At 36.9% G+C, this 18,839-nt stretch overlaps 1 protein-coding gene across 2 annotated transcripts in view; it reads right to left on the bottom strand.

Annotated features, from left to right (window-relative positions):
• Positions 1–18,839, bottom strand: part of XRCC4 (X-ray repair cross complementing 4) — a 177,594-nt gene that overhangs the window by 57,689 nt on the left and 101,066 nt on the right. For both annotated transcript variants that reach the window (XM_031044366.2, XM_031044367.2), the window contains exon 7: positions 3,887–4,031. In XM_031044366.2, the coding sequence (XP_030900226.2) occupies positions 3,887–4,031 (145 nt within the window). The remainder of the gene's footprint in view (positions 1–3,886; positions 4,032–18,839) is intronic.

Raw genomic sequence — 18,839 nt, 5'->3', positions numbered from 1 at the left:
ATACTCTGGGCCATGGAAGGTTATTGTATCATTTCTAGTAGCATCCAAATTTCACTTGGTTAAACCCTTATGAAAAAGAACTACTTGTCTGAGATGTAATGCCAATGTCTGTGAGTAACCTTCTGAGAATGACAAATTCCAGGATAAATCTACCTTTTTTGCTACCTGAATCACTGGTGGTGGCAAACCACATTTTAAATAAACCTTGCATGAGGGCTTTAATAATAAGAACTGCAAGAAAAAAATTAAACAAATGCAGAGAGATGATCCCCAGGGTAATCTTGGCATACCACAGGCTTTCAGTGCTTTTGAAGGGGTGGAAGGTAATCAAAAGAAAGGCAAGTCCAGCTTACTATCATATTGGAATATAATGCTAAGAGCTTTCTTTCAAAATAAATTATATATGCCTACAAAATTTATAGGAAATAAAGAGGTGAGAGAAAAAAATGAAAGAGATGACAGCATGCAAATGTGTTGGGTTGTTTGATTTTTTTTTTACTTCATACAGATGTTTATGAGGACTGCTAGCTACATTTTGAATACTTTGAGCTCTCTGAAAAAGCATCATTCATGTGTAGAAAAGAAAGATTTAAACTACTAGTGGCAAAGATCCTTTTGAATTCATTGAGGCTATGACTGCGTCTCAGTATTTCAGCAAAATCAAACACACTGAAGCTAAGTGAAAGCAACTTTTTCTTCAGTTTACATGTAGACCTGATTCTGACAGTTACTCAGTTTCACCAAGCAAGTATTATCAAGCAAGCAAAGTCAAATTTGAATTAAAAAAAAAATCCCAAACAACAAAAAAAATCAAATGTAGAAATCTAGACTTATACATACAAAACTGAAGTTTTTGTTATGCAGAATAAGTCAGGGTCACAGTGCTTGTTGTAAACACATATTTATTTATATAAAAGGCAAGCAAATAATACCTATTAATTCTCAGTTAATTGAATTAAAGGCATGAATGAAGAGTAACACTCTAGATCAGTAAGAAATGACAGAAAAAAAAAGTTTTTGTCTTTTTACTTCTTTGAATAAAAACAATTTTGATAAACCAAAGCAGAAAGATAGATTTTCACTTGTGGAAACAAAGTGATAGATGCAGGCTGTACTAGAAAGGAAGCTGTGCTGATTTACTTTTGTTTCAGTTACACAGACCCTAGTACTAGCTGACTTCCACAGTACTCTATGAGTACAGATTGTACAAGCTACACATACTATATCGTACATACAGTATTCTGTATTCAACGACTATGCTTAATTTATAAAATTATATTAAAAAAATGTCAGCTTTGGTAAATACTATCTTCTCTCAACTAGATTCCAATACTTTTAAAGCAAAGTTACTATAAAAATATCCAATTATTTATGGGATTCAGGCTGACAGGCCATAAGCTTAAGCATTTATATTGAATGAATATTCTACATAGCTAATAGCATTATTCATATACAGTCCCATCAGAGATTTGGGTAATGCATCAGCAAACATAATTTCTAACTGTGGATTGGGATTGCTCTTATTAATTTTTCTCCTCCAAGTATGAAATGCAAATCATGAAAAGTAGAATTTGCTTTGACTTACTTATTATCTCTGCTTTGCACCTTAGGAAACTGCCAGATATTAAGTTACAGTTAAAGCTTTACCAATATCATCATAGTTTCCTGGAATCAGAGTAATTTTATTTTACTTCCTGACTCAATCATGTTTTGAACTATAAGAACCATCCTTTGTCACACTTTAAAAATGTGCAAATTGCAACCCACAGATTGACTGCTCTAAGTAACATCTGTCTGCCTAAAGAAGCATTTTCTTTCATCGGGTAGCTTAGATTTGAAAAAAAACCTGTTAGCGAGCTGGATAAACTTGAATATTGGCAGTTCACTAACCAACTAATTATTCTGAATTTCTGCTTTACCTAAAGGACATCTTTATCTCAGCAAATAATTAAACAGCAAATAATTCAGCAAACCCTGTTTCACAAATCCTAGTTCAGCTCTTTGTTGATCTCACATCTATACCACTTTCACTAAGCTTAATATTATCCAGGGCGTGCTTCCAGGTGTCATTAAAAATGAAAAATTAGCACTTGCATAAATTGTCACAGTAATAGTAGATGTCTATATAGATAAATACAACTCAATTCCTTCTCCTGACACTGCATTCACACACAAAGCATGAGAAATGCAGTAATTCTTTTGCTCTGATTTCTATGTTAAACAGATTTTTATTTGCATTCTTCTCAGTGTTCTTGGGCACATCTGATATATTTTCATTCCAAAGGACTAGATTATTGCTGCACAACTAGCCTCAACATCCATAAATTTAAAGTATTTGTGGAAATAGAATCCCTTCTTTTTCATGACTCAGTATCTACTTTAGATGCTTTTAACTGTAAGCATAAGCAGTACTTTCTTACCACACTCCAAAATCTCGGGAGAAATACATAAAGATTAAGAAATATTTCCTATTATGTGATAACAAAGACTGTTGAAAACCACTGTTTTTTCAAAAAAAGATCTGAAAGCCAAAAAGAAAATAAGAACTTGGATGTTCTCCTTCAGTAAAGTGGCTTTTTTTTTCTGATTTAGGATCTTGTATCAATTGACTTAAGATGCAGCAATATAGAAGCAGCAGTAGGCTCTTAATGTTTGGTTTGTAATTGTTCTTTCACTGCCTGGCAAACATGAAAGAAGCACTAATGTTGTCAGCAAAACTTGCAAATGAAAAATAATTCTAAATAAGCTTTAATTTGTCAAAGCAAGAACTGTGGAATAACAATTTTATGTGATAGCATAGTCTTTACATTATGAGAAAAGAATCAAATCTTTCTGCAGGTCTGTGCAGGAAAGCTCAGAAATAAGTATTCATTAGTGCACTTGCAAATGTGATCACAATCTGTCATTTGATCCTCCTGTCAAACACAAAAGCATGACATGCTTTCAAGGGGTGTACATCTCCCATATTTGTGATGGAGCATTTCCAAAGGTGAAGGAATTTAGAGGTTAACTTCCTGCTCAACTCCCCACCGCCCTAGCAGGTTGGGGTGGTTTGCTTGAATTGGTAATTTTTTGCTAAGCAGTGACACAATACTGTAAAACTTTAGCAAAATGGTAATTATTACAGTTTGGTTTTTTTAATGCCACAGATAAATGGAGAGATCTGATATCTTTTATTAAGTGTTATGAGTTCTGCTCTCCTTTTGTTTAATAGTGAATTCTTTTTTCTCCCCACTGATCTTATTTTCAAAAGAAATCTACTTTGGTCTACTAAAAATGGTATTGTGAATTAATTTCCACTGAAATTACAAAGACAGAATCACAGGACAGTGAGGTTGGAAGGGAAGTCTGGAGACTGCCCAGCCCAACCTCCCTCTTTAACCAGAGCATGTTGGGTTTTGAATGTTTCCACAGATGGAGACTGCACAATCTCTCTAGACAAAGTGTTCCTGTGTTTGACCACCCTCACCATGAAAAAAGACACACACAGTAACACTGCTTTCAGTGACACAACCTAGATGAAGCTGTCCATCTTAGTTTGATGCTAGCTATAAATGTGTCCTTCTCTGCCTGCAGGGTTATATGGTAGCCTACAGAGCACCCGTTCAGTAGGCTTCAGTCTGTTTGCTTAAAGGTATCCAAGACAATCAAAGACAATAATTTTACAGTTGTTACTTTAGAGGTGCATTAAAAACAGTCATTTGGCCTGACAATTTAATCATTCACATCTATTCAAAGTTGGGTAAAATGGCTGTAAATGACTATGCAGAACACAACACAACCATACTTGGTCTGAAACTTAAAACTGCATAAGAAAACACTCACAAAACCAAGATCCTCTGACATCTGCATATATATATATATAATACATTTGAAAACTGCTTACTTTTCCTTGGCTGGCAGTTCTGTCTGATGAGAAGCCATCTTAGATCCTGTCCTATCAGGCTTAGCTGTCCTTTGTCTTTGCTTTCTTCTTGGAGCAGTATCAATGACATCTGGGCTACCCAGAAGGGAATCCCTTCGTTCTGGCACTACCAAAAGGAAAGAGACCAAAGTTGATAAGAACTTAAATATGAGTATAACAACATATTCTTAAAACATTTTCTGTTCAATTTTATTAAAATCTCTATGCGCTGAGCTCTGAGTTGACAGCAGCTGTTGTTAAACTAAACAGATGTCATAAAGGGAAACTCAAAAAGACAAAATCTAAACTAGAAAGATAAGTTCCCCTTAACACCTCTTTGTAGTCCGTGGAGAGAATGATGGACAGTTATAAACCAGAAATATACTGGTAAACTCAAGACAACCAGATCCTTCCCTAAGCTAAACCCCTCCCTTCCCTTGCTATTAGTGCACTCAGAAGACATGTAGACATTTTTATTCCAGCTATCAATATCCCCTAGCATGTTTCTATCTGGTATGCCTGCTTTAAAAAAAATAAAATTAATTACTTTAAATTTTAAAGATAATAATAAAGAACAGTGCTCATTTCAACTGAAAAATATTAAATAATAATGTAGTGACTGAGGCTGATGCTATTATGGTAACTTCCCTGATTATTACTTTCTGTGTGTTTTAGAAAGGTTTAATCTTCACATGGATGAAAGACACCATAATTTAAGATTCAATATTAAAGGTTTTCACACAAAGCAAATAATGGGTCCTATTTCATCATTCCTTTCACAGTTGTTATCTATGTCTACTGAAAATGAAACAGGAAGAAAATATGCAACCCACAAGTAACATTTCCACTGATTCTCAAAAAAAACCCTATGTTTCTGACCAAGAAATCTCCTAAATTAAACAGAAGCTATAACATTAAATAAATGGGCTATAAATATATAAATAGAGGGTCCCTAGAGCAAGTGTAACTACTGCTTACAGTGAAGTATGTGCTTATATATCAGAATCTCTTAGCTTTTACCAGTGTGCACTACACCACTGTAGATTTACAGATCTGTGTAGGGTGACTTTGTCAGGTATTAGCTGACATATTTCCAAGGCACAACCTAATTAAGAAGTTTCAAAGCACAGTACAGACAAGATAGATTTCCTGTAATAAATGCTGAGAACACTAAATTACAGCCCAAGCTACCACACCAAACTTTAACTAGATATGCATACTTTTCCAGTGCTAGATCTTGAAAATGTGTTCATGCTTGTTAGTTACTATTTAGTGGTAGCGTGTTATATATCCAACATTTACACTAATACTATTTTATATATTCCAGCATCACTTCCTAACATCAGCCCCCTTTATATGCATTAATCAATACATGTAAAATAGTTCACTGTCAAACCTTTAATAAATTTACTACCATAATTTTTATCTTCCTTGTTGCTGTTCTCCTTCCACACTCTGCTTTTGCCAAAAAGCAGAACCAGAAGCTGCTATATATACAAATCCTACAAAATGCTGCTGTTAAATAATGTCTCTGGGCTTCTACTTGTGTAATACGCCACAGTGCTCATGGCCCTTGTGCTCAGCCTTGCTTACTCTTTAGACACATATCCCGTTTGCCATCTACAACAGTGGTGGCAGAGGGAGACTGGTGGTAGAAGAATTAAAATGGAAAATGTTCATCTTTCCATCACACTGCAGTTGTGCTGACTTCAGGCTGGGAAAGGGTGTCAGTTTTCTGTTAAACATCTCAATCTAATCTTTCCCATGAAAACAGATGTTGCTCTTATGACTTATTAAAACCGAGTAGAATAAAAAATATTGACCTAAATGATTAAATAAACCTGTGTAATAAAGTTATGAAAATGTTTCTTTTAATAATATCAAGAAGAAGGCTTCTTATTTGGACAGGCTAGGATACACTGTTGTGAATAGTAGTCAACTAGCTCATAGATAATGATTGATCACTTATAGGCTTGTGTTTTTTTCTTTTTGTTTCATATAATCATAGAATCACAGACTGATTTGGGTCAGAAGGGACCTTAAAAATCATCTACTTCCAACCCCCTCCCATGGGCAAGGACACCTGCTAGACCAGGTTACCCAAGGCTCCTTCCAACCTGTTTCTTTCTTTTAAGCCAAACTATGTCTTAGGTTAGAACTCCTAATGAAAAGATGGCATACACTAGTAGCTCAAGTATCATGCATCTCTGTTAAGACTTTAAGCCATCACCCACTACTGCTGCCCGAAAATAACTCCCATTAACGAATTCATTTACAGTACTTGACAAAATGCCAAAGAAAGCTTCCGCAAAATATTATTCGCTGCTTGACATAAAATCATTTGGAAAAAGGAAAGACAGTCTCAAACATACATGTAGTTTTCAATTTTGTCCGAATTTCATCACCATTTTAAGGATGCAGAGCTCCATGACTTCCCATGAAATCAGATTTCTTACTTTGATATTATGCAATACAATGTGAATGCTTGCTATACCTTTAAAAATAGTACCAATTTAAATTGAGACAAGACTATTGTTTGATGAAAGCCAGTTGATTAAACCAGCTATGCCAATGATGTTGATCAAGAAATGGCAATGTTCTAAATATATAATGTATCATCTGTAGATAAACAACTGCAAAAAATATGATTGATAAGGGCAAGACAGGGATTCACAGTTCAAGTACTTAAAGAATATTTGTGCTAAGATCAAAGACTAATGCTACTAATGCAGCATCATGATTTCTGAAAACTACAGGCATTTAAAGATTAAGGTCTGTATCTTGTCTAAAGATGTGCAGTCCAGTTATATTTTAAAATAGACTTATTCATTTCTTCTTTTTTATATAGAGGTAGCAATTAATATAAAAGAAATACCTTCTAATCTATCATTTTCACTTTTCAGTCTGACAAAAGCACTATCTTCATTCTCTGTAGATCATCACCTGTAATGAAAATTCTTTGACTTTTCTAATTATTAATGACAGTGCTGTGCTCACTGACAAAACAGAACCCAGTTTCTCTCTGTTCTCAGAAAGGACTAAACCCACTACTAAAAGCTTATCTTTGCCCTAAAAAAATATGCAAGGAGCAAAGCAAGCAGAAAATGAATGGAAGCATTCAACATTTGAGCAATTTGTTTGCCTGCAATGACCTAACTTCACAATGCCTGAATTTGTGAAGGGTATACTGTAAGCAGGAAAAAAAGTAGTAGTTCATGAGAAACACAGTCACAAACATAACTTCACTTCTTTTCACCTCATTAGTATATATTTAAGATGCAATAAAGGATCCCCAAACTTGAACATTTGTATTTAATTCATTCCTACCATCCAAAATATCTGGTAGACCTGCTACTCTAGCTTAAATACACAGTCTTGTGTAAGTCCAGATGAAAACCACGTACTGTAATAGTATTTTGCAAATGATTTATTGCTGATTTTTAATGCAGATGAAAGCAGAAGGTGGATCTTGCTATTTCTAGTTAAAAGACTGCATCAATGTTCCTATTTGCTTATATTTCTATCTTCAAGTGTATCACATGGGTTTTGTTATCTTAAATATTGATCATTTGTTTCCCTTCCCTTGATGAAATATTTTTTTTCTCTCTCGATGTTTGTATTCCTCAGGATGCTAAATTACATTAGAATGGCAAATGTCCTTTGCAAATACAGTCTTACAGCCGCAGATCCTATGGGATCAGTCCCTGTTTGCATTATAGCACAAGACCGATTCAAGGTTAACCAGTCACTTCAGAAAAGGAAATGCTGCAAAAGGTAAATGTTTGAACATTGTGCTTCTACCAGTTTTATCAAGACATAACACAATAATTTTAAAACCATTCATCATTGTTAAACAGATGCGAGAAATGTTCACATTTCTGGCAGGTACCACCAAATCAAATATTTATCACTGCAAACTTGGTTTACTCAAAGACTTTGCAGTTTTTTATAAGTTTTTTTTTTTTTTAATTCAAATGTAACAGGAAATATTCATAAAGGACACAGGCATTTTATCCTCAAGAAAGGGACTGTCCTTTAATTAAAATTATGTCCTACCCCAGAGATTTTATCAACAGCAGCACATAAATCTGTCAATTTTAATTTCTGTTCTGCATGGAAATTTACCTGATTCCTTTTTTTACACAGTAGTAAGGACTTCAGGAAATTTGTCCAGATTTTCAGATGTTAATGCTATCACAGGTCCCCTAAATTTGTGTCAGAGCTGTGTTGTTAATGGAATAGAATTTCCTGGTTGAATTCTGCCTAATTCCATGCAGCACGTGTGGCTCCACAGTTACTCAACTGAAATTCCAAGCTCTGCTGTCTCTCTTTGATGAAGTAGATGATTTAACTTAAAATCAGTCCCCTGCTCAAGGATCTTGCAATTTTTTCTAGGGTGGTTTCTTTAAGAAAAAAACAGGCTGCATACACAATTACTGTCTCTCCTGCTTCTGCCCTTGCACGACAGTGGTAGCAGATAAACCTAGGCTGAAAGATGACAAAGTGGTCACAAAACCATCACCTATGGAACACCAGGGCTGCCTGTGACAGCTGCTCCCTAAGCCACGAAAGAAAAAGAATAAAATAAGAAAGAAAGAACTCATAACTTTAAACCTTGACTACAGTGTAACTTCAGTAATTAAACGGTTTCTCAATCTCAGCCTAATTCCTGAGGGATCACCATAGCTGATAATAATTAGCATCTCTTTGACATTCTCAGCAGAGAGTCTTCTAAATGAATAGGTATGGAAATGAATGTGTCTCACTGATGTAGGCAATTCCTGAGAGTAGGATTAAGTCATTCTTGACAGGCAATTTAGGAAACACCACTTCTGTCTATGCTGAAGTTACCCTGTATATACACACATTCTGGCCATAATCAGGCATTTTTTCATAAAAAATAGATCTATTTAGTTCACTCAGAGATCTAAATTAAATATCAGTATTTGCAGTTCATCCACGTGCTTTGGTGAAAGTAATAGGAATATGTCATTATTTTAATTTTAGGAAAACAGTAAGAACCATTCTCCATTTCCTCTGTTCTATTCTATTTTATGTTTCATTTTTTTGTATAAATTTGGGTTTACTGGACCATAATCCCAGAGGGCCCTAAGGCAGTTGAGACAGCAGTTCTCTAATTCTCTGTCAGTTAGTTACTGAGGTTTATTTTTATAAAGAATATCACCATGGGAAGTGTTTATGAAAACAAATTTTAAAACAACTCCACAAAAAAAGTCCATACAAATCCATTTAGATCCATACAAAACCTGTAAGTTGTATCCAGTTCACATTTCACTCTGTTAAGACTATATTACCACTGACAGAGCATCCTAAGTCTTAACATGAAGACTTTTCTATTTGCAAAGCCAGTTCTTTTCCTGATGACACCCCTTTTCAAAGGCTTTTTAAAATACAATTCTTTTTCATTTTTCTTTTTCCTTAATTAAAAAAGCTTGTTTCAAGTGTCCCTCCCCATGGCAAGGGGTTGAAACTAGATTATCCTTAAGGTCCCCTCCAACACAGAACATGCTGTGGAGCTAAGATTCGGTGAAGTTATAATAAAAATGTAGTTGACATACAATTTCCTTCTCAGTGCTTATTTATTGGAGGCAACACAGCTGCTCATCTTTTACCAGTTCATATTGTCCTGAAACTGAATGGCAAAGAAATAAAAATCAGGGTAAATTTGACAAGCAAATAATAAGCTTGGTCAGGAAGCATGAAAAAATAGCCTCTTCTCATACATCAAAATATCAGAGGGGAGAAAAAGAATGCATTTTCCCAAATAGCTGCAGGGGCTTTGAAGGTGCTCATTAATTTTAGTCATCAAACCCATTACCTTTAACAAAAATCCTTCTTTTCAAAATAGCTTGATATGGAGTATTTCAACTAACCATATGTACTTCATTACATGAGATATTAATTTTCAAAAAACTATAATAATGTGTGCTTCTAAAGGTACTTTAGTAATGGCAGAATTCGAAGGAAGTCACTGGTTATAAACACTGTCAAAGGTTACTATTTATCAGTAATCCAGCCATCTTGAAAATTCTCACAGTATAAAGCTGTATACTACATATCTGTAGTGTCCCCACCCCCTAAATATTAGTATCTGCCTTACAGTTAAAGATTTATGATGTGCTCAAGCCTTTCTTGATGCAGGTCAAGTAGAGGATCCTATGAAGCTGAGAAAGGTAAGAGATTCAAATTTTTGTATCTGAAACATTCTGACAATTAAAGCTGCTTTCCCTGCTTTATTTTCTATGGATGCTTGACAGAAGCAATGGCAATGTTGGCAACTCAGATGCTGTGGTGGTTGTTCTAGTGGTGCTGCTCAGCAACAGCATGTACCAGCTTTCCAACGATCTACTGAGGGTCCAAATTTGTTACGTGCAGTTACAGCAGCCCTTTTCCATCTCTGACTCTCAAATCTTTCTGAAAAGCCTGCCCAGCGAGGCTAGGTTTTGTGTACCATGGCTGGATGCTCCACTGTCTAGCACACCAGTACATCTGAGTTCATGCAAGAGCATCTAAAAAGTCATCCTCTGAAAAGGTTTAGATGAGCTCATGGTCCCGGGTGTGACTGCTGGAGTCATCCTCTAAACTCCCTGGATGTCCTATTTGGATCATCTGTACCACCCAGGGTGGAGGTAGGAGGCTTCTGAACAGCATCCAGGTCAAGTAAACTAAACAAGACAGACAGAAGAATTGAAAACATGAGGCTGAGGAAAGCTTTGGAAAATATTTTTTAGCTGTCATCTTTCAATTCAATGTGAAGTAGTAGGACCAAAGTAGTTTCTCACGAGGCATGTAACACATATAGCTCATGCGTGGAATTCCAACTGGTATCTTTTTTGCTCTAGTAGATTTTCCTGGTGTCTGCAGCTTAATTTGCTAAGCCCATCCAGCTGATCTAGGCCCTGGCACTGACAGTTGTGGTCCTTCAAGAATATCACCTCTGAGGTGACCCCATACATCAGACAGTACTTATTATCAGTGTTCTTATTATATGGTCTTGTATAATTATATTATACTATATTATTATTATTCGGTGCTCAAGGCCAGGTTGGACAGGGCTTGAAGCAACCTGGTCTAGTGGAAGGCATCCCTACCTGTGTCAGGGAGTTGGAACTGTGTGAGCTTTAAGGTCCCTTCCGATCCAAACCAGTCTGTGATGCTATGATTATGTCTAACCTCTGGCCATGGATGTGAAGCCTGGTGTCTGAAAGCCAGTCCTAAAGAAAGATTTAAGTGATTTTAATTATACAACTCACTGATTTAAAATCAGAAACAGATTATTTTGTTAACCTTGATGTAAAATCATCACCTAAAATGCTATTTAGAACCTGAAGATAAAGTAGCATAGCTATTTACGAGCACTTTGAAACAGGGCTTCTGAACTAACAGTAAGCCTCAAACTCCTTGGGCACACATCTGTAAGAAGTATAGCTACTTTTGTGTTAATTTCTTCACTCAAAATCTCTTGGATGGTGAAATATACAACAGTGACTGAAAAAATCTTTGAACATGAAAACCTTTCATTAATTTTTTAATTTATATTTTATTTCTTTGGATAAAGAGCTGTGTTACCCTTGTACTTGGCTAGTCTTTAGATTATGGATCTGTCTCCTGGAAATGTACATGAAAGCTAGGTGGTTTAGAAAATCATCATCTTGACATACTTTATTCACTAAGAACACTGCAGGGACCATGAAGCCAGAGAGATTTGCCTCTTTGTGCTGAAGGTAGTTTTATAAAACAAGTATGAGCTGCAGTTGGGCCATAACCTACACAGTGCCCTTAAGTCACACCATAGTACTTTGAAGTTGGAGCTTTGACTCCTATGCCACCAGAATTATTTCTTTCCCCATTAAACAATTGTTGACGAAATCAATACAACTCAAGAGAAGCCACAGGCTGCAATAACGCTCAAAAATGTATGTTTTCTTAATGATGGCATTTTATGGTGGATAAATTACTAACCTCTAACAACAGCTTTACTGTGTGGTATCTTTTAAGCTATCTTATTTTTTCAATTCTATTATAAATTCTTCTTTTTTGGCATATAGATATTTCTGCTTAAGTTTGAACAAACATTTCAGGTAGAAAAACCTAAAATAAAAATCTATTTACAGGAACTTTTCCTGCCTGTATTTCACCATATATTAGTAAGCAAGTACAATAAGTGTACAACAAATACCACATGCAGATCAGAAGCTCTTTTGCTACTTCTTTATATAGCAACATAAACTTATGATCCTATCTGTTTTCGTTGAAAGACAAGAAGACAGATTTCAAGATTTAAAATAATTTACTCAAACAACTAGTGACACAAGCACTATGGTCCTTCACAAAGATACACAATTTTAACCTTGGAACACAAAACAGCTACATTTAAACTGGCCTTACATATTCATGATTAATGACTGGATAAAGCCTAATCACTCAAAATCTCATCATCAAGGGAAAAATACTTGAGAAAGCATTAAGAGAATAGAGCATCTCCTGCAGTTTATACTGGTTCTACATCACTAACAGTAGCATTGGAAGCAGTCAAGGGTGGCTGCTTACTCAGAAAGTCATTAATATGCTTTTTCCCACTAGTTTCACAATTCTGTATGTGGTTGTGGTAACTAAATGTCACCGTTAGTGGTGGCTGCTTTGTAGTTACTGTGAAATGACTTAATTTCATTGTGCTCCCAGGGAACATTTATTACCTGCTATTCAAGTAAGACTTGGGTATGTAAGCATGGATCTTCTGGAATCTATAAGCAAAAGTTTAACTTCTTCCCTGCACAAGGATTGCTAACCGCTGTGATATCCCCAGATGCTGGAAACTCAACTACATAATTTCTGGTAGTGCAGGACTGTGATTGCAAGGGTCCAGAGAAGGATCACAAATGACCCAATACCTGAGAAGCCATTTGAGAAAAGGCTGAGAGAGCTGGATTTGTTCAGGTTTGAGAAAAGAAGGCTCAGGGGAAACCTTGTCACCATGTTCCAGTATTTAAAGGGTGGCTACAAAAAAGGTGGAGACTCTTTTTACAAGGAGTCATATGGAAAAGGCCAGAAGTGATGGGCACAAGTTATTTCCCAGGATGATTCCAGTTGGACATAGGAGGAAAATTTTACACTGTGAGAAAAATCAGCCATTGGAATAATCTCCCCAGGGAAGTGGCGTGTTCCCCAGTATTGGACACAAGATTCAGCTGGATTGGGTATTGGGACATCTACTCTAGGTGATATTTTGCCTGCAAAGGTTGGACCACACGTTCTTTGAGATCCCTTCCAGCTTAAGATTCCATGATTCTGATGGCAGATGCCAACCTTATGAAGTTTAACCATGACAAGTGCAAGGTTCTACACCTGGGTCAGGGCAATCCCAGGCACAGCTACAGGCAGAGAAGAAATTCAGAGCAGCCCTGCAGAGAAGGACTCAGGGGTGTTGGTCAATGAGAAAATGAACATGACCCAGCTTCAGTGTGTGCTCACAGCCCAGAAAGCCAACCGTATTCTTGTCTGCATCAAAAGAAGCGTGACCAGCAGGTCAAAGGAGGTCATCCTGCCTCTCTACTCTGCTCTTGTGAGACCTCACTTGGAGTATTGTGTGCAGTTCTGGTGTCCTCAACATAAAAAGGATATGGAGCTGTTAGAACAAGTCCAGAGGAGGGCCACGAGGATGATCAGGGGACTGGAGCACCTCCTGTATGAAGACAGGCTGAGAAAGTTGGGGCTGTTCATCCTGGAGAAGAGAAGGCTGCGTGGAGACCTCATAGCAGCCTTCCAGTATCTGAAGGGGGCCTACAGGGATGCTGGTGAAAGACTCTTCATTAGGGACTGTAGTGACAGGACAAGGGGTAACAGGTTGAAACTTAAACAGCAGAGGCTTAGATTGGATATAAGGAGGAAATTCTTTACTATAAGGGTGGTGGGTCATAGGAATGGGTTGCCCAGGGAAGTTGTGAATGCTCCATCCCTGGCAATGTTCAAGGCCAGGTTAGGCAAAGCCTTGGGTGATATGGTTTAGTGTGAGGTGTCCCTGCCCATGGCAGGGGGTTGGAACTAGATGATCTTAAGGTCCTTTCCAACCCTATCTATTCTATGATTCTATAATATTTTTTTCCCAACCCCACAACCTTTCTGCATCCCATACTACAAATAATTTTCTAAGGACCGAGATTATTCAATGTGCAGCATCCTGCACTGCATTCAGGGGAACATGGGATCTGTTCCTGATCCTAACACTGACCATGGTGAATATCCGTGCTTTGGTTCCTTGTGTGTAAACCAGGAGTGATGTTTACTTGACTTTATAAAATATGTTGATAATGAAAAGGATCACACAAGCCAGGTCCAAAGGACAGAGGCACCTCTGTGACACTAAAGGCAGAAAAGAGGTCTTATTATTCCTGTAGACACTAATCATGTGCATGTGTGTAGGGACTCTGAAGGATGGAAAGGGCAGGGAGGCTAATTCTCTGTGGAGGAAACAGTGAGTCTTGGGGTGGGTCAGCATGAGGAAAAGGCCAGTTTTGTGAAGCAGGGCTCAGTCACAAATAAGCTTGGGATCTAACAGCCTACTAATGAGTCACCGTGATGGCCAGTATGATCCTTCAGCATATGAATGATTATGAAATGTTATTATAATCTTCCAGTCAATGTTGATAGAAAACAGTTGAGAGAATAAAGCCTAATTAACACAAACAGTACTACTGACAGAATTAAAGGTCATGTCAATATTGTAAATTGTGAAATTAAGAAAACAAATTTAGACACTCATGAATCAAAATTGTGACTTTTTTTAATTTTTATTTAAAGTTAACCTTTTAAGGAATAAAACACTGCCCAAATGTCTTGAATATTGAAGTGAAAAATTGGGATGCTACATGTGACTCCAGGAGACACCCTCAGAAAAGCCAGTGCTACTCCAGCATTTTCTGAACTCCAGTGATGATTACTGAAAATCTTGGGTGAAGCCTGAAAGATTTAGTACTGCCTTCTTTTCCATCTATTCCCCTTTCCTCTTTCTGCCTTTATCAAACTTTGAGTGTATTGTGGTGAGTGGTAAAAGGAGTTAATTTCCCAGAAAGTGACTATACATATCCTTGACAGAATTATAACGAAGTCTGAACCCCTGCACAGAATCATCAACCAGGTTGCTCCAAGCCCCGTCCAACCTGCCCCTTAGGGAGCCTTCTCTTGTCCAGGCTGAACAAGCCCAGCTCTCTGTCTGTCTCCAGAGCAGAGCACTCCAGCCCTAGCAGCATCTCTGTGGCCTCCTCTGGTTGATGAGAAGCTTGTGCCCTTTCTTAATAACATAAACCTTGTTAGAAAGAAATTTTCAGAATATCCATATTGTGCTTTTTGCATGTATATACACTTTTTCCAAATTTAATATGCTTTAAATCCTATTGTGTATTTTAATTTTGTAGAAGTATCTGGTACACCTCCAAACTCTGGCTGTGCATTTTCTTACATTTGCTATGAAACAAACAAGCTGACCTTAGGACTCAAATGTCACTCACTAGGAACAAAGTTCTATTTAGCTTTCTGGACCCATTTATTTCCATTGAAATTAATATAAAACCTTCACTAAATAAAAGACATGCCCTAAATATTATCCACAAATTGCTGTTAGCTACCTGATTTTTTTCATACAGTGTTTCTAAAAGGCTTTTCATGCTGTGAAGTTAAAGACAGCATTTAAGATGTCATTATGGCATGTCTTTGTATACAGCTTCCATAAAAATCTTTGTAATGGATTCAGAAATGATGAACATAGAAGGTGCGTCAGCCAGACACGACATTAGCATTTTTAAGGCAGATGCACTGGCACAATTTCAATCAACATTACAGGATAATTTTCCTGTGGAAAATGATACAGGTAATTTTGGTTACTCTAAGAGGTTCTGAGAATATATTTAAAGAACTTTAGAAATCTCAAGTACTTTGAGAGCAGCAATACTTTAATATTTAATACAACATTTACTGAGCAATGAACATGAAATCTGATCAGAACAAGACATTAACATACAATGAACAAAAAATTATCAATCAACATGTCTCAATCAGAATCAAGAGGCTGTTTCAATCTATAACAACTTCTATTTACATGCTATTAAACACTTATAATGCAGTCCCTAACACACATACATAGCACAATTTTAACTTTTATTCACAGAATCACAGAATCCCAGACTGGTTTGGGTTGGAAGGGGCCTTAAAGCTCATTTGGTTCCAGCCCCCTGCCACAGGCAGAAACACCTTCCACTAGACCAGGCTGCTCCAAGCCCTGTCCAACCTGGCCTTGAACACTGCCAGGGATGGAGCAGCCACAGCTTGTCTGGGTAACCTGTGCCAGGGCCTCAGCACCCTTACAGGGAAGAACTTCTGCCTAAGAGCTCATCTCAATCTCCCCTCTGTCTGGTGGAAACCATTCCCTCTTGTCCTGTCAAAAGCCCCTCTCCAGCTTTCTTGTCAGCTCCTTTAGGCACTGGATTCATCATTTATTGTGAATGGATCATAAAACTCATGACAGGACTCAAGACCTCTGTTTACATTCTGAGCTGGGCTGTTTTCCCTTATCAGGTCCCTGGACATCTGCAGAGCATCTCCTGATATGGCTGGACTGTGCACATGTGCAATGTTCACCACTAACAGACCACAGCTGAAGATGTAGTTTAGGAAGCAGCTCAACTTCAGAAGCTTCAGAGGCTTTAACCTACATCTTGGAGCCATCTATTAAACACATTGTTATTGACAAGCTGGGATCGTCAATAAATTAAAATTCGGGGGAATTTTAAACAGTAATGGTGAAGATGAATGGTAAATGACTACGATGAATTGCCTGGGTCAAGTTAATCAGACAATAGAGATGCACAGCCAGGATATAAGATGAAGTAACTGTGTGGTATGATGGTAAGAGTCACTGCCAGACTCATTATACAGAACTGGCTTTGTTCCCCTGGGATCCATTAGCTCTGGGATAGACTTTCCATATGGCAAAAACTCCACTCCTCAGTAAGAAAAAAACAGAATCATGCCCTGAGCTGTGCTAATGTTCCATGTATCCTTCCACAGCCAATGTCCCTACGAGTCACCAGGGCCAAAGTGCAACACACAAATTTTTATTAAAATGGGAATGACAAACTTCTGATTACCTGAAACATCAAACTTACCTGACAACACAAAACAACACGTGTTCAAGACCAGGAGACATACTATTTTCCTCTTGTAAAGAGTCTTAGACCTATCTTTCTGATACTCAAACTAGCCTTTTTCAGTGTGCAGAAGCCAGAGAAATTACTTATTTACAGCTTGGACTGGGACTGGCAAAGCTTCCTGCAATTCCTCTACTGCTCCAACAATATCCAGTGATTCAAAAAACAAAAAAAAAATACTGGAATGCCTACATAGAGAGATAATTTATAGTTGTTTAATACTTTGTGCAAGCTCAAAATATCTACATGAAAGAAGAAAATACTTTTCTATATTTAATGCACTTTGCAATATCATTACACTGGGAAACTCTCATATATCCTTACCACCAAAAATTCACTGAAATTATTAGGGAACTGTGGAGATTTAAATACTTCCTGACAATTCTACAAAACAACAGTTGCTGTAATGGTAATGCGGCTTCATTATAAAAAATAATAGTCTTCCTGTAACTAAAGAAAGCTTAGAGAAAATGGTGTTTAAACACATAGGGTGTAAAGAGACACTGCTTGCCCCACCACAACACAGCTCAGCTAATATACAAGAAACTGAGCTGATCAGAACAGCATTCCAATGGACCAGTGAAGGACAGGGGGCATAAAAACCTCCTTTACACGGGGGAAAAATACACAAAGATGTGTGCAGATCATTCAGTGTAAGGGCAAAGAGATTCGTTAGTTCATTTATTCTATCTGCAACATAAACATAAATTTAGTCATCCCTGAAACAAAAGAGGAGGGGGAAAGGCAGCACAGCAATACTGATCTTACGAGAGAACTGTGAAGGCATCCAAAAATGTCCAAAAATGGCAATGGCAGATTTAAAAACTTTTGCTTAATTAACGGTCCCCAAAACTACTCCCACACTTTTAAGAAACAGGAATAAGTGGCATATATACTGCTTGAAATGAAGAAAAACAAATCACTATGCTAAAACCAGCAGACAACAGACTCCTTTAGGCTGAAAACAATTCTTACTCTAGCACCTTGTCGCAGGAACGATCACTATGATATAAAACACATACTAAATTCTAGCGATGAAACACTATAAAAGCATGATGTGTTCAAAGAATGTTAGTCAGTTATTTCCAGCAAAACTTACTGAAGATGTTGGAAAACGTGCATAATTTTATGACATCTTCTGAAGAAGGAAGAGAAACAAAAAAAAGGGCATTTCAGGCTATGAAGACTTGCAGAAGTTCCGCAACAGTAAGATTAGAATAAACTCACTAGATTAAGTGGCTGATGTGTGGGATGACAAAAATCCAAACAAGATTATATAAGCAGAAAATATGGTATCATCTGATTTTTGAATGCTTACAAAAAATAAATGTACAACAGAGAATCTTGGTATAGAATTTTCTCACATTACAGGTTGCATATTAAAATACTCCAGCTATCCAAAATAGTACTGTATAACACAGCTTGAGCCTTAGAAATAATAATGATATTACTTAATGCTAGAATTTTTACTTTAACTAATGTTGTTTCTAAATACCATAATACTTATCTAAAGAGATGTTTGAGAACTTGTAATTTTCTTTTATTGGAATGGATTAATCATTATTATACTAGTATAGCTGACTTAAGAATAATAAAAATAAAATCACATAGAGCTACAAATCAGACATTAATTTCCTTGTCTGCTGAAGATTTAAGCAGAGAAGTCTTCACAGTACTGCCCTCAGTCCCATGGCTGCTGGTACTGACTGTTATTT

This window comes from Melopsittacus undulatus, chromosome Z, assembly GCF_012275295.1.
Source record: "Melopsittacus undulatus isolate bMelUnd1 chromosome Z, bMelUnd1.mat.Z, whole genome shotgun sequence".
NCBI lineage: Eukaryota > Metazoa > Chordata > Aves > Psittaciformes > Psittaculidae > Melopsittacus > Melopsittacus undulatus.
Note: the sequence above shows the minus strand (reverse complement) of the source record. Positions and strands in the feature narration are given on the sequence as shown.